The sequence below is a fragment of the Sabethes cyaneus genome, chromosome 2 (genome assembly GCF_943734655.1).
Source record: "Sabethes cyaneus chromosome 2, idSabCyanKW18_F2, whole genome shotgun sequence".
NCBI lineage: Eukaryota > Metazoa > Arthropoda > Insecta > Diptera > Culicidae > Sabethes > Sabethes cyaneus.
In genome coordinates, this window is record NC_071354.1 from 50,389,495 (window position 1) to 50,405,880 (window position 16,386).

Genomic DNA, 16,386 nt, shown 5'->3' on the forward strand with positions numbered 1-16,386 from the left:
CTTCATAATTAACAATACCTACTTCCTTTACGTTAGCGGCAATGGTCCGTTAACCGATCCTGCGCCGAACGAATTATGGTCCTCCAGTACTGTCGGTCCTGGGCTGCCGTTCTCCAATCCCCACGAATACCAGCGGAACGTGCATCGTCTTGGACAGCGCACACCGATCGCGTGCGGGGTCTGCCTCGGAGTCTATGGCCTCTTCCTGGTTCTCTGCTAAAAATAGTTTTGGCTACTTTTTCATCGGGCATTCTGGCCACGTGGCCAACCCATCGCAACCTGCCACATTGTACTACCTTCACTATATCAGCATATTTGTATACTTGGTACAGCGCGTGATTCATACGTTTGCGCCACACTGCATTTTTATTTTGCCGCCAAGTATGGATCGCAGAATTTTACGCTTAAAACCCCCCAAACACTCGTCGATCAGCTTCCTTTAGCGTCCATGATCCATGTTCTGTAGAGCACCAGTTCCAAGCTATATAAATTCCTCCACTACTCAATATCGTTTCCCTTCTAACTCCACCTCGGTACCAACACCACTTGGTCTCCTACGTTCCCTGCCAGCAATCGTGTACTTCGTTTTGGCGGTGTTAATGGTAAGCCCCAATCTCGCCGCTTCCTTTTTAAAAGACCTGAAGGCCTCTTCCACTGCTCTACGGTTGATTCCGATGATATCGATGTCATCCGCAAAGCTAACAAGCATGTGAGATTTCGTGATGATAGTTCCATTTCTTTCCACGTTTGCACCTTCCAAGGCGATATTGAATAGCAGGTTAGAGAGTGCATTTCCTTACTTCAGTCCATCCAACGTCACGAAAGCGGCTGAGGTCTCACACACCATTTTAACGCACGATTTAGACCCATCCAGCGTCGCACGAATCAGCGTAACTAGCTTCGTCAGACACCCATGTTCTAGCATTATCTGCCACAAGCTCATTTCGTTTGACTGAATCGTACGTCGCCTTAAAATTCACAAACAGATGATGTGTCTTCAAGTTGTACTCCCGGAACTTGTTTAGTAACTGACGCAGAGTAAACATTAACAATACCTTGGACGTCCAATTTTTATAAACGCACCTGCTCTTGATTGTGCAAAATTGGATAGAACTTTGTCAAATATCTTTGGTGCAAAAATTAGCATAGTGTTAAATGCTTCCAAGTGCTTTTGCACCTCTTTCACACGCTATCTCTAACAATGTCCCAATTTAAGAAAACGTCACAAAAGGTTCAAAGGTCTTTCAGACTAAACTGATGTTTTAAGATTACGTAGCTGACATCTGTTCTAAAGCTTCGAAAAATCTTAACTTCTTTTGCAGGGCAGTTTACGAGCATCCCGTGTATTAAAAATTCCGTACTGGGCATTATTCTAAATTGTCGTCAAAACGGATCGAAAGAATTCATAATTCCTCAGCCTCTTGTACGACTGTTATAACAAAAATTCTCATAATGCAAGAAACAAACCTATTTTTCTTCATTTGAATGTGTCTACTCCCTTTGTCAGCTTCCCTCCCCCAGCCACTTGTAAATATGTTTTTTTTCATTAATGGTCACTCTACTCCCCCTTTTCAGAAATCCCTTCTTGTCGTTCAGCTACTTATACAACTGCTATCATTGCAAATGCAAGAGAAACGCACCATTTTACCCATTTCAACCTTTCTTCCTCCTTGTAAGAAAACATCTACCCGTTTTGTCAATCCCGTTGCACCTATTCTTTTATGCCAAAAAACATGTTTGTCATCCAGGCGTTCCGGAGTTATGACGAAACATAATTCATACTCACGTTCCTCGTCTGTTGGCTGCTTTCCAATCAGTTCCCCCTTCCGTTACATAGCCAATTATGCATCTCTCTGTAAATCCCTTAACCCTTTTTTCCCATATATTACCCCTCGGTGGACCCCCTTCTATACCCCCCCCCCCCCCTCGTCTTATATCCCAGTCACTTTCACAACTGCAATCGGTCTAAATGTAAGAAAAACGTTATTCGTTTTACTTATGTGGATCTCTCCCACCTTGCTAGGGAAGGGGCCACCCCCTCTTTTATCAACTTCCCTGCGCTGATTGTCTTATATCAAGTAATATATGTGCCAAGTTTGGTGAAGAACCGCCCAGGCGTTTCGGAGTTATGACGGAACATTCATTCGTATTCACATTGTTGTTGGCTTCCAGTCAGTTTCCCCTTTTGTCACGTAAACATGCACCTATTTGCTGTCTTAAAATCGGAAGAGAACAAAACCTTTTTTCATATATTCCTCCTTGGGGACCCGCCAACCTAACACCACCTTCTATAACCTCTCACGTTTTGTCTCTTAACTCCTACCAAAATGGGAATCAGTCTAAATGAAAAAGAAACGCAACTCATTTTATTTATTTGCACCCTCCTCCCTTGGTAGGAACAAATCCCCCTTTTGTAAGCCCCCCCCCCCCTGTGCTGACTTCCTTACGTGTGCCAGTTTTGTTGGAGAACGGTCAAGGCGTTCTAGAGTTATGGTGGAACATACATTCATACGTTCAACTGTTTCTCAACTGTTGGTAGAAAGAGAGCTGATTTGAAGAACTTAAAGTAGCTTAAGCATCGCTTGTTTAAACACTGTTTTAGTGGTTACTTTATGCAGCTATGATCGCTTCTCATCAGCCAGTAAACAACAAGTGCTTTTGCAATTCAGTAGCCGTTGTTACTTGGGACCATGCATAAGGCTTTCAGGACAATAAGTCTGATATCAACGCTTCTTAAGTTGATAGAGAAAATCACAAATAACTACGGTATGTTATTGCTTCGTCGTAATTGCCTATTTCCGTCCTATCCTATACAAATTATTAAAAATATCAACGTTTTCTATGACACACAATGCAAAATTAGTTATTCCCTGATATTTTAGTTTGTTGACTATCATACGCGATCAATCAAAGTGTGCTAAGATCTATTTAAATGCCTTTTTTCATTAAAAAACTCCTACCAGCCAAACTTCCTACGTTTTTGCATGCGACGAAGAAGAAAATGTCGACTAATTGTTTCAATTTCCGTCATTCATAAAATGAATTTGACTCACGCAACGCATTGTGGTTATTCTGCAACCGGGAAAACTTGCATGACCAGCAGACATCAGGTCATTTGTCATGCCGTCACAAATATATGCGCGCTAATTTTACAACCATTGCTATGATTTTTAGTACGGATGATGAAAAATTTCGATGAACGGATTTTAAAACGGTGCGACGAATTTAAGAAATAAAGTCAGTTGCATAATTTCAATAAAGTGCTTTGATAACCGCTTTTTAGTGAATTTAAAATGCACGGATGGGAAGGTAAGTGCGTTTGAGTCAAATCAGCACATGAACACAAGATCTCTGCGTTGCATGGAAACCAACATGCATACAAACACGTCAATTCTACGGAAACCGCACTGCCCTGTGTAGTAATATGTTCACTTTTACACAGAATGTTAGGTAGCTTAGTGCAGACATTTCAAGGGATGACAGAGGACCATATTTGACGAAAAAATCCTATGATCAAATCTCAATCGTTAGGGAGTTATTAAACATTTTAAGTTTTCGGTTCTGTTTGCCTTAAATTTGGCTCTGGTACAAAAACTACGCTAGCTAGCTCATTTCTGTTACTTTCATTCGAAAGCTCGTATAGAAAATTGCTCTTAAACTTTCTACTTCATGAAATTTAGTTGCTGTTTAGAAGTAAAAAGCTTAGAAATAAGTCAAGTGTTTTTCAAGGCGCTTTTATCAGTTTTCTCCAAAAACGATGTGATAAAACTGATTGATTTTGTTTTCCAATTTGAAGCTCTGGTACTGTTTTACAATTCGTTTTTTGGCGTGAAAGGTCTATCTCTTTTAATTTCGTTGCAATTTCCTTTTAAACGTACGGTATTGGGTGTTGAATTAGCATCTGAAAGCTGTACGAACTCATACATCACGCACAGTACAGTAGATCACCGCGTGCGACGGATATCAAATTATTAATATCCTATTATCACAATAACTTGATCTAAATAACTGACAGCTCGCTGCTGGGATTTCAATTGCATTCTATTTGCCATTTTCTTGTATTATACATTTTTATACGATTTGCAATATATTGAAATATAGTATGGACAGGGGGAGTAGTAATAACTGTCACTAAAGTAAATAGTCACAAAAATAAGACGCTTGCATAAATTTTATTTTTGAGTGTATTGCGTGTAAAGTATATCCATGAAGTATTATCTTAAATTGGTCCAATTCAAATCCCAGCTAGCACCAACTCGTATATCAATATACGAAAACTATCCTAAATATCTCCTAACAAACTCGAAATCGTAACTAAAGCTGGAAAAGTGGGATCAAGTTGATTTTTTGTCGTATATAATGATAATGACTGACATACATACGATTTTCAGCACAAAATCGTAGAGTAGTACGGAGCGACACGCGCTTAATCGGATATTATCGTATATAAATACTTATATAGTCGTAACGCTCAAAATTATTCGTAATCACGTATATCGCCCCCAAAATAGTACGGACGTGCCAATTTTGCGCATGAAATACGATTTATTTAGCATGTATATCTGTACGTAATGTTGATTTTTACCTTGAAAATGCTAGCTGGGATCTTTCTCTCTTTGCTTGAAAGTATCCACAGTCAATACTGTGGTGCTACCTGCTTCACACTTCAGGTTCAGTTCAGGTAGCACACTTCAGGTTCATTTAGTTGAAGCAACCGGATTACGACTGAAATTAGTCATAATTCGGTTACCACAACTACTTTGTAACAACCGTGCTAGTAGGGTAGTTTGTCTAGCATGTAACCCCATGAATAGAAGTCGGAAGAATTCGAATCAGGCGAAGAGGCAGGCCACTCTTTCGAAGAAATAAAATTCCGACAATTGTCCTCACACCATGACTATGTAGCTTTCGCCTGGTGAGACGGTGAAGAATCTTGTTGGAAGCAGTATAATGAATTCTTGTATTGTTTCTGACGATGGGAAGCAAACGTATTCTTCAAAACATAATCGATGTAATATTTAGTATTAATTTAACACCAGGTTCAATGAACAGCAATGGTACCTTCAAATTTTTGGAGAAACTTTCCCATACCATCACCCTGGAAGCATTCTGGAACATTTGAACACAGCTAGTTTGTCCCGAAGAATATTAGAAAGATGTGCTGCATATATCTGATCACTTTGTTGGTTGTGGTGATTCTGTAGCAGGAACAATTTTTCGTCTGAACAGAATTTCACAATTACAGTGCCGCTTGAGCAGCTGCCGACATCTTTCGATTGAAACCTTCTGCTTTTCAGTCAAACTGTGCACTTTTTGTTTTTGTAGGGAATCAATCGAAGATCATTTTTCAAAATATTCTTCATGGTTGATTGCGAAATTCCCAGTTTCTTGGCTATACGTCCAGACTGATCTGGTTTCCGCCGAATTCGCTCGTGTCCTTACAGTGCGTTTGCAGGTTTGGAGAGTATTTGTTAAGAACCGGTTTCCTCGTATTGCTTCCTTAAAATAGAACACAGTCAAAAAAATTTTCATCTTTGTGATCATCCCTTTTTTTTGTGATTCAGTTGTATTTAAGTATACGGCCAGCAAGCCAGCAGCTGCCATAGTTTTGTAAGCTTTGGGGACTATAGCGAGTGGGAAAGCATTTCCCATTTGAATGTTTCCAACGAAATTGGTTGGTGCTGTTTTGTATTGTGAGGCCGAGCATTGTCATGCTGTAGAATCACTCCTGCGCACCTCAACTCATATTGTGGCTAATTTTCGCGCTATGATTGGCTGCATCGCATCGATTGTATTCGAATCGATAGCATTTCCCGGTGATGGTTTCGTTCGGTCTCAACAACTTGTAATAAATAACTGTGACTTGTTCACATCAAAATGCACAACATAGCTTTCGCAGTGTGAATATTTGTCCAAGCCGACGAGGTAGAAGAATAACTGGGCAGTCTGTAGATTTTTCTTATTATAGGTTACCGTAATGCTATAAATAATCCATTTCTCATCTCCCAGTAACGACGGGATGAAGAAAATTCTTCCTTTATGCCGCTGGAGCAGTTTGTTCACAGACAAACCATACCTTTGCTTCAAATCATAAGGAACAGAAGTTGCTTGCACTAGAATCAATTTCAATACATGCATTCGCTTGGGAATTGCTTTGTAGGTAACTTCTATTGCTAAAAAAGCTTATTGTTTATAACATACATGTCCGTTTTTCCGCACTTTCCCTACCGATAGTTTTGGTTCACGATTTGTGATGTCCTGAAATGATTTGGTAAACATAAAATTTTGATCATCGGCAAGAAACTCTGGAGAGTCAGCTGATCTTAAAACTCATCCGAAAATGGTGTCTCTTATAAAGAGAATCGCAAATAAAAAATATGTTAGTTAATACTTTTCTATTCAAAACAGGTACTTGCAAAATCATGGATGTAGGCTGAATACGCTTCGAATACTAAACAATAAATCCATTACCCACTTGATCGTGTTAACTCGGTTCAACACGATTGAATTGGCGACAAACTTCACCACTTGTCGGCAGTTTACCGGAACATTATTTCCAAATCGTCAAATAATTAAATGCCATTTAGCTACAAATTCATTGTAAGGAGGTGAGGGAGTCATACTCATAAGTATCATTTCTCAAACCGAACGATCGCCGCTGTTCAATGGAGTAAAGTTGCTTCACGGGTTATTAAACGTAATCTATTGGCTTTATGGTTTACGTTTCAGTGATCTTTCTCGTCCAACTGGCAGTGTAGTGAACAAGAAATGATTGCGATCATTTGAAGTGCACTTGTTCCTATGCGTTTCGTTTATGTTTGTTAAATTGTGCGTAAGATTTTGCACTTTTTAATGTTTCGAACATTTTTACCTTTGTCATTCCAAGAAGTGGAACAATGAAATCGAATAAATTTCTATCCTTCACTGCTCAATTCACGATATGTCATCACGAGCTGATTTGAATTTCTGCGAAACGATAAGACGCAGTCCGTCGCAATTTGGACGCAATTTCGTTTTCCTAGAATGCAACCGTTTGAAGATTTGTGAACAATACCTGATTCAGCGAAACAGGTTTACTCGTGCGAAGAACCGTGACCAACACTCGTCTGGCTGCCTTACTGTGTGAAGTGTTGACGATTGCGGCGGCTGATTCTCCAGCAAAGCACCAAAGCACCAGAGTCAAAGCTTCCGCGAACAATGCAGTAATCAAACAGGGGTGCTACCACGACTTTTAATGACTGTAACGCCACTTAAGAAGTCACAGTGGCATGACGTGACGAATATGACTCTATTGTACTAGACAATGCAAACTCGGTTTTATTTGATTCAATTTATTTCCTTTCACATTCCAGACGTTGATACTAACGAACCAGATGAGAAATCGATGATCACCTACTTGAGTTCGCTGTATGATGTCTTCCCGGAGCCACCGCAAATCCATCCACTCTTCGATATGGAATCCCAACGAAGGGTACAGGAATACCGGGAACTAGCCCAGCAGCTGCTGTATTGGTGCCGTGAAAAAACCTCCCTCTTGCAGGAGCGTGCATTCCCAACGACACTAATCGAACTGAAGCGGCTACTGACCGATCTAAATCGTTTCCGAAGTGAAGATGTGCCACCGCGACAGCGCGATAAACAACGACTATTTAGCATATACAAAGAATTGGAAAAGTATTTCGAATCCATCGGTGAAGTAGATGTAGAGTCGGAACTAAGGCCTGAATCGCTGGAAAAGGCATGGCACAGATTGATGTCCGCGCTGGCGGATCGCGACATGATTCTGCAGCAGGAAGTGCAGCGGCTCGAAAGGCTGCAAAAACTGGCCGACAAAGTGCAGCGAGAGTACAAGCACACCGAAACGGTAATTACCAAAATAGAAACTCGAATCTCAGAGGAAACCCGCCGCATCGAACGACTCCATCCGGTCGAAGCGAAAAACATCGTCGAGGGACTGGAAAGTGAAATTCGACACCTGGAGCAGCCGCTCCAGGACATGAACGATGACTGCCATAATTTGAAGGACGGCCGATACCCACAGGCTGGCGAACTGCATAAAAAGTGAGCTTCGTATTCTGCTTACATTTCAACCCCAGGAATTCAATGTGATGTTTTTTTTTCAGAGTCACAAAACTGCACCAGAGGTGGTCCCAGTTGCGCACTACATTCCACACTAGTTTAGTACAAAAACTATCCGGACTGAGCTATCCCGTCCAAGAAACAACGATCACAAAGCAAACTCGCGTCGTCACCGAAACTCGCCAAATCGGCACAAATCCATACTTTAGAGACGTGCAAGAATACACCGAGTGGTGTCAGACCAAGCTGGTTAGTACTGACCGCTTCATATTGCTGCTCCAATGAATATATCATCAATTTCCCCCTTCTCCATTTCAGAAACAACTACTCACCTCCGACTACGGGTCGGATCTTCCGTCTGCCAAGGTGGAACTGGAACGCCACCAGCACGAGCACAAAGTGATCGACCAGTTCCACTCGAAGATCGCTCAAGCCGAACGGCATCAGGCGAATTTCAGCGGTGACGAGCTGCACCTGTACCAGCAGAAGCTCAGCCAGCTGCAGAAGATCTATGCGGAACTGCTGAGCACATCGACCAAGCGGTTGTCCGATCTGGACGCGCTGCAGGACTTCCTGTCGGCAGCGACTTCCGAGCTGAGCTGGTTCAACGACCGCGAGCAGATCGAGGTTAGCCGCGATTGGGCCGACAAGAATCTGGATCTGTCCGCCGTGCATCGGTACTATGAGGTAACTAGAGTTGATTTTTACTAGCATAGTTTTGATTTCGCTAGCGATTACTACTAGCGTGCTTATTTTTCTGTTTCGTTTCATCGATCGAATTTCTCTGTTGTTGCAAAAACAAAAAAACTCTTACGTTCCGTTCGCATCTGTGATTAACCGTTTTAAAAAACGTGTGCAATCATTCTCTAACCAATAGTCTAATTGCAAGCGTACCTATGGAAATGGCGACGAAGTAAGTAATCGTAAGACTGATGATGATGATTCTGGGATTTCGCTTGGTTTTTTAAATGTACGCTTGTTGAAATTGTTTCTGTGCCTGCGTGCTGTGTTGTGTTAGAGTTCGTCGATGAGTAATTCGGTTTTATTTTGTATAAATTCGATTTTGTTCGATGGTCAGAAGAAGCCACGTAATATTTTCCCCCTTTCAGCCTCGAGAATCAATGCAGTCCCTTGATATTGTCCCGCATTAGGGTGCCCAGACACAAACAAAAGCTGGGGCCGCAGACCTTTCAATTTAATGTTTTGGCCTGGAAAATCGATTAATCGTAGGATGGAGAATCTATTACTACCTGTCACAAAAATACCGGTCAAATAGGTTGAAAACTTGGGACTTTCAGGTGCAATTGGATAGGAATTGTAATTTGCTATCAAATTGGAAACTGTACTAGAAATTGGACCTGTAATCGAACTTAACATAGGGCATTAAACTGGATTTAAATCTGGATTTCTAATTGAACTGGAAATTGGATTTAAACTTCTTTTTTAAGTTGGACTTAAATTTGCAATAATTTGGACAAATTTTACTTGGAATTTTCGCTGAATGATGATAAGAGGGTTTGATGTTTTTATTTGAGATTGGGATTGAATAGACTTGAAATTGAAATTGAATTGGACTTAGAATTGGACTTGAAATTGGATTTGAAGTTGGACATAAATTCGATAAATTAAAATTGAAGTTAAATTAGGCTTGAAATTGAGCCTAAAATAGGACAGCAATTGGACTTGAAATTGAACTTAACATTCGACAATAAATTAGGCTTTGGACATGGACACGAAATTAGACACAAAAGTTTGTAGAAAAATAAGATTGACATATTTCGTCTTACTCTCCCACACGTTTTATCTGATGTCTGTTCGTATTTTCACTTTTTTAGTCCCGTTTTTCCACTGTTTGATCCATTTTTTTCTTTTCTGTACCGTTTTCTTGATTTTTACCCCGACTTTTCTTCTTTTCCTTTTCATTTTTCGTCTTTTTCCTGTTGTCCTGTTTTCTGTCTTTTTTCTTCCCTCTTTCATTACGCCGTTTACAGTTTTTGTTGTTTCTACCTGTCCTCCTTCTCGTATTTCGCCTTCGACTGTTTCGTTTTTCCTCTTTTAGATATCCCGTTTTTCTTCCTTTCTGTTACGTTTATTCTGTTTTTAACTCCGTTTTTTCCCTATGCTTTCCGGTTTTCATTTCTTAGGTCCTATTTTTCGTCATTTTCTCTCAAGTGGTACTTTTTTCTTGGTCCGTTTTTCTTGTTTTTTCTTCTTTTTGTACTCCATTTTCCTATCCCATTCCCATTTTGTCCCATCTTTCTCCCCTTGTATCCCGTTTGACCTCTCGATTTTGCTCGATGGCTCTATCGATTTCTCTCTCTCTCTCTCTCTCTCTCTCTCTCTCTCTCTCTTTTATTTTCCCTATTGGTTTCTCTTGTTTTCTGTTTCCCCTTGCTTATCCAGTTTCCCCTTTTTTTCTTTCTTGTTTTCCCACTCACTTCCCACTGTCAAGTTTTTTGTCTCACCATCCCTCTATTTTTCTCGTTTTCCCTCATTTTCTCTCTCATTTTTGCATTCCGTTTCGACTTTCTCTTCTTCTTATATTTCGTTTTTTGCCCTTTTCAGATCTGAGCTTCCTCTTGTTTTTTCTGTTTGCTTTTTTGCTCCATTTGTTGTCTTTTTTTCATTTTCAAGCTCATTTTCCTTTTTTGCCTTGTCTTGTTGTTCGTTTCTCAATTTTCCTGTAACATTTATTTTTTTCTTTTCTTTCCCTCTTCTTCTTTCTGTTTTTTCTCTCTCTTTGTTCAGTTTATCCTCATTTTCCTCGTTTTCTCATTTTTTTCTCTTCCTTTCTTTCTGCCCGATGTCATATTTTTTGCCTCATTTGCCCGTTTTTCTTCTGTTTTCTACTTTTCCACTTTCCCTTTTTTACGACCCGTTTTCCGTCCATTTCTGTCACGATCTTTCTTGTGTTTTCATTTGTTCATGGTAGTTTTGCTTCTTCTTCTCTCGGTTTCTTTGTTTCCTGACTCATTGTTTCGGTTTTCTTCATTTCCTGTCCTAATTTTTCTAATTTTCAGCTCTGTTTATCCGCTTGTTTTCACTTATTTCCTTTGTATTTTCTCGTTTTCCGTCTTTTCTCTTCCTTCTTTCGTTTAGTCGTTTACAGTCTCCTTTTTCGTCTTCGTACGTTTCGTTCCTGTTGCGAATTTTTCGTCTTATCTGTCATGTTTATTCTGTTTTTGGCTTCTCTTTTCCTTATGCTCTTCTATTTTCATTTTTTATATCCCGTTTTTCGTCATTTTCTTTCAACCTTTTTCTTTGGTCCATTTTTCTTTTCTTTTCCGTCCCATTCCCAATTTCCATTTTCTTCCATCTTTCTTCTTTTATATTATTTATTATAGTGTTATAATTTTTCTTCTTTTCTCTTCAGTTTTTCTTCTTTTTCTGTCTGGTCTTCTGCTTTTGCCTCAATTGCCCGTTTTTTCTCTTGTTTTCTACTTTATTTTTCTCTCTTTTTATGCCCCTTTTTCCGTCCCATTTTGTCACAAGCTTTCTTTTGTATTTCTTTTTTCATTTCCTGTTTTGCTTTGTGGTCCGGTTTTGGTGCAGGTGACGTTTTCATCATCTGTCCTAATTTGTCTTTTCCGTTTAGTCGTTTACAGTTTATGTTTTGCACTAGCTCTCCTACTAGCTTTTCTCGTTTCATTTTCATCTGTTTCGTTTTTCCTCTTTCAGACGTCCCATTTTTCTCCTTTTCTGTTACGTTTATGTTTTTGGATACCCTTTTCCCTATGCTCTCTAGTTTTAATTTCGATTTTCGTCATTTTCTCTCAAGTTTTATCTTTTTGTATGGTCCGTATTTCTTGTTTTTTAATTTTTTCTACCCGATTTTTCTATCCCATTCCCAATTTCCATTTTGTCCCATTTTTCTTCTTTTGTATCCCGTTTGACCTTTTATTTTTTCTCGATTACTCTATAGGTTTTTTCTCTTCCGTTATTCATCTTTTTCCTTTTGGTTCCTGTTTTTTCTCTCTTGATACGTTTCGCTCTCTTTTTTTCTTGTTTTCCCACTTTTTCTGTCACGTTTTTTGTCTCATCTTCCTTCGATTTTTCTCGTTTTCCGTCATTTGATCTCTCTCTTTTGCGTTCTGGTCACTTTTTTGACTTTCCTTTCTATTTTATATTCCGGTTTTCACTCTTTTCAATTATAAATTTCTGCTTATTTTTTGCTGTTTTGCTCTGTTTGTTGTCTTTTTTCTTCCGTTTCTTCTAATTTTTAAACCTATTTTCCTCTCTTCCGGTCTCGGTTTTTGTTTTCTATCCCAATAACATTCTATTTTTCGTTTCTCAATTTTCCTGTTACCTTTTCCCCTTTTTGTTCGTTTGTCCTCATTTTCTTTTTCGTTTTTCTCGTTTACTTCTCATTTTTCCTTTTTTCTCTTCCGTTCTCCTCTTTTTTGTCCCAATTGCTCGTTTTTCTCCTGTTTCTACTTTTATACTTTTTTCTCGTTTCACGCCCCGTCTTCCCTCCCATTCTGTCACAAACTCGTTTTTTGTTTTTCTTTTTTTCATGGCAGTTTTGCTTTTTTTTCTCTCATTTTTCATCGTTTCCTGACTCATTGTTCCTTTTTTCTTCGTTTCCTGTCCTAATGTTTTTATTTGCTGTCCTGTTTATCCGCTTGTTTTTACTCATTTTCTCTGTATTTTCCCGTTTTCCATCTTTTCTCTTTCATTTTAGTTGTAAACGGCTTTCGTTTTTCGTCTCCTCGTTTTTTTATCTTCGTTTGTTTTTATTTTACAATTGACGGAGGGAACGGTAGAAGAAAGTAATGAAACAAAGAGTCGATAGAATCTAACAGATTGAGACCAGGCGTGCAGGGGCTTCGTCTGTTTCGTTTTTCCTCTTTTAGATGTCCCGTTTTTCTTCTTTTCTGTCGCGTTTATTCTGTTTTTGGCTCCCTTTATTCCCTATGGTCAGCGGATTTCATATTTTATCTTCCGTTTTTCCTAATTCATTCTCAAGTTTTATCTTTTTCTATGATCTGTTTTTCTTCTTTGCAACCGCATCCCATTCCCAATACCCATTTTTTGTCATCATTCTCTTTTTGTATCCCGTTTTGCTCGATTACTCATTATTTGCTTCGTTTTCCCTCATTTTCGCTCTCGATTTTCCATTCTGGTCACTGTTTCGACTTTTTCGGTCTTTCCAGTTCTGATTTTCTTCTTGTGTTTTGCTCCGTTTATTATTCTTTTTCTGCTGTTTTTTCTCATTTTTAAACCCTTTTTCCTCTTTGTAGTCTCGCGTTTTTGTTTTCTGTCCCGTTAAATTTTTTTCTATTCTTTCGTTTCTCAATTTTCCTGTTCCCGTATTTTCTTCTTTTCTTACCCCCTGTTCTCTCCGTTTTTTCGCCTTTTTGTTCAATTTTTCCTCATTTTCTTTCTCTTTTTCTTCGTTTTCTTCTCATATTTCTTTTTTCCTCTTCCGTTCTCCTATTTTTCTGTCCGGTCTCCTATGTTTGCCTCATTTTCCCATTTATCTCCTGTTTTCTACTTTTTTCTCTTTTTACGTCCCGTTTGCCGTCCCATTCAGTCACAATCTTTCTTTTGTTTTTCATTTTTTTTCATGACAGTTTGACTTGTTTTTCTCTCTCGAGTTTTTTCCTCCTTTTCTGTCTCGTTTGTTCAGTTTTGATCACGTTTTACCCCGTGCTTTTTTCTGTTTTTTTCTTTCTCCAGGAGCATGTTCATGCAATTTTCTTAAACAGACCATAATTTTCCGATGTTTTTTTCTTTGGTGTTTTCCACCATTACTTAACTTTAAATTGGACTTGAAATTTAAAATGAATATAAATTGATTTTAAAATGGACTTTAAAACTGGTTTGAAATTTTACTAAAGTTGAACTTGAAACGATTTGAAATTGGACTCGAAATTAAATTTGACAAATTTAAAGACTTGGAAATTGAATTTAAAGTAGGAATTGAAATTGGATGAAATTAGATTCCAATTGCATTTGGAATTGAAACTAAACCTAAAATTAGACTTGATATCAGTGTTGAAACTGAGCATGAAATTAGAATTAAATTTGGACTTTAAATTAAGCTTACTGGAACTATTTTTGCATAATTAATATCACAAAAATAGTGTCAAATTAAATTAAAAACAACAAAATTTGAGTTACAGAATTTCTTTATAAATGGAAATGGGGGGGGGGGGGGGGGTGTAAAATATTCTACCAGTTTGTGAAAGCTTCTACTTCAGCAGTTGATATCTATTTGCATTTGTATTGTATTGTCGCAAATTCAATCTAGCTTTTATTTGATTTTGACCTTGTTTGGTTATTGTCTACTGTCAATTTTCTTTTTTGCATCAATTTCTTCATTAGTATTGTCTTCACCATTTTCCTATCTGATCTGATTGTCGTTCGTTTGTCTGAATTTTTACTAATATTTATGCACCCTATTTTTTCTTGTCTCTTTAATTCAAGTCTGTTTTTTTTCGAAGCTATTTCTGATATTGTTTTTGTTTATAGACCCACGTACAAAGTTTTATGAGGTTTTAGGGTCCTTACAATACTTATTTCGTCAAGATGCAGTTTATCTCAAGCATAATTGTCTAACTGTTTTATTCAAATTTTGTCTTAAATATGTCGCTTTAGGTATATTTTTATATGTGCTTATTTCTCAGCTGTTTTGTTAAATATTTGCTTTCCATTTGTTGCCATTTTGTTCTAGTTTTTTTTTTGACAGATCGTTTAATTTTATTTGGATACTCTAAAAGTTTTTTATGTGTATTTTGTCAAGGCGAAATTTTCCTTTGTGCAATCTTTTTTCAGTTTGCCTTCTGCGTCAATTCGTTTATGTCTCACCATAATTTAGTACAAATTTTGTTTGATTTTCGTTGTGAAGTTTTATCTTGGTAGTTTTCTCGAAAGACGTTTTGTTTTTCTTCTATTTTGTTCCCATTTAATTTGGAAAACTTATTTTTGTAAACTTTTTTCTTAATTATTTTAATAAAATGGGACACGTGTTCCAATGTGGTCCACCCTGCGTAGGCCAGGAAATGTCTCATTATTGTTGTATAAAGAAATTGTTAAATAAAAGTGTTTGATTCGTGATTTGTCCTATTAGCCTTATTTCGCTTTGCGTTTATGTAAGTTTAGCTATTGGTTTTGTAAAAATTTCCGCAACTTTCAACGACCGTAAACGATCGCGCACTCTAACCTTTCCTTGTTTCCCTTCCACAGAATCTAATGTCCGAGCTGGAGAAGCGCGAGATCAAGTGCTTCGTTCCAATCCTCGATCGCGGAGAGGCCCTTCTAGTCCAACAGCATCCGGCTTCGAAGTGCATCGAGGGCCATCTGCAGGCACTGCAGTCCCAGTGGTCTTGGCTGCTGCAGCTTACACTCTGTCTGGAGGTTCATCTGAAGCACGCTACCGATTACCATTCGTTCTTCGACGAAATCCGTGAGGCAGAGAACTGGCTTGCCAAGCGGGATGACATTCTGAACACCAAGTACTCCCAGTCGGAGTTCTCGCTGGACCAGGGCGAAGGGCTGCTACGAGGAATGCAGGATATTCGCGAGGAGCTGAACGCCTTCGGCGAAACGGTCGCACATCTTCAGCACCAAGCCACAACCATAGTACCTCTGAAGCAAAGAAAGCAACCGGTCAACCGGCAGTGTACCGTGCAAACGATTTGCCCCTACAAGCAGGGTAACATTTCGCTGGAAAAGAACGAATCCTGCACTTTGCTGGATACATCAGGTCGCGTAAAGTGGCGCGTGAAAACCGCCAAAGGAGTGGAAGGATCCGTGCATGGTGTCTGTCTGCTTCTGCCACCACCGGACCAGGAAGCGATCGACGCCGCCGATCGGCTGAAGCGTCTGTTCGATCGTTCGGTTGCGCTGTGGCAGAAAAAGCAACTGCGGTTGCGTCAGAACATGATCTTTGCCACTATCAAAGTGGTTAAGGGTTGGGACTTCGAGCAGTTTTTGGCGATGGGTGCCGAGCAGCGGACCGCAATTCGGCGTGCGCTGAACGATGACGCCGATAAGCTGCTGTCCGAGGGCGATCCGGCGGATCCCCAGTTGCGGCGGCTGCGCCGAGAGATGGATGAAGTTAACCGGCTGTTCGATGAGTTCGAGAAACGCGCCAGAGCTGAAGGTAGGTTGAGATGGAATTCCGAATTAAACCGCGATTATTTGGGACTAAATTGAGCTCGTAAAATATTATGGTTAAAGACTATGAAGAGCGCGGCTTTCGCGTTCATTGAGATGAGAACAATTGACGTGTTTGGCGGATGGTAGTTTATTAAGTTCAATTGAATAATTGTTCTGTTTCCATTTCGGGATTTTGCTCATCTT

At 39.2% G+C, this 16,386-nt stretch overlaps 1 protein-coding gene across 16 annotated transcripts in view; it reads left to right on the forward strand.

Moving 5' to 3' along the window:
- The window catches only part of LOC128737898 (microtubule-actin cross-linking factor 1), a 401,187-nt gene that overhangs the window by 300,848 nt on the left and 83,953 nt on the right, over nucleotides 1-16,386 (forward strand). For all 16 annotated transcript variants that reach the window (XM_053832661.1, XM_053832646.1, XM_053832647.1 and 13 more), the window contains 4 exons: nucleotides 7,353-8,061; nucleotides 8,124-8,328; nucleotides 8,398-8,766; nucleotides 15,268-16,186. In XM_053832661.1, the coding sequence (XP_053688636.1) occupies nucleotides 7,353-8,061; nucleotides 8,124-8,328; nucleotides 8,398-8,766; nucleotides 15,268-16,186 (2,202 nt within the window). The remainder of the gene's footprint in view (nucleotides 1-7,352; nucleotides 8,062-8,123; nucleotides 8,329-8,397; nucleotides 8,767-15,267; nucleotides 16,187-16,386) is intronic.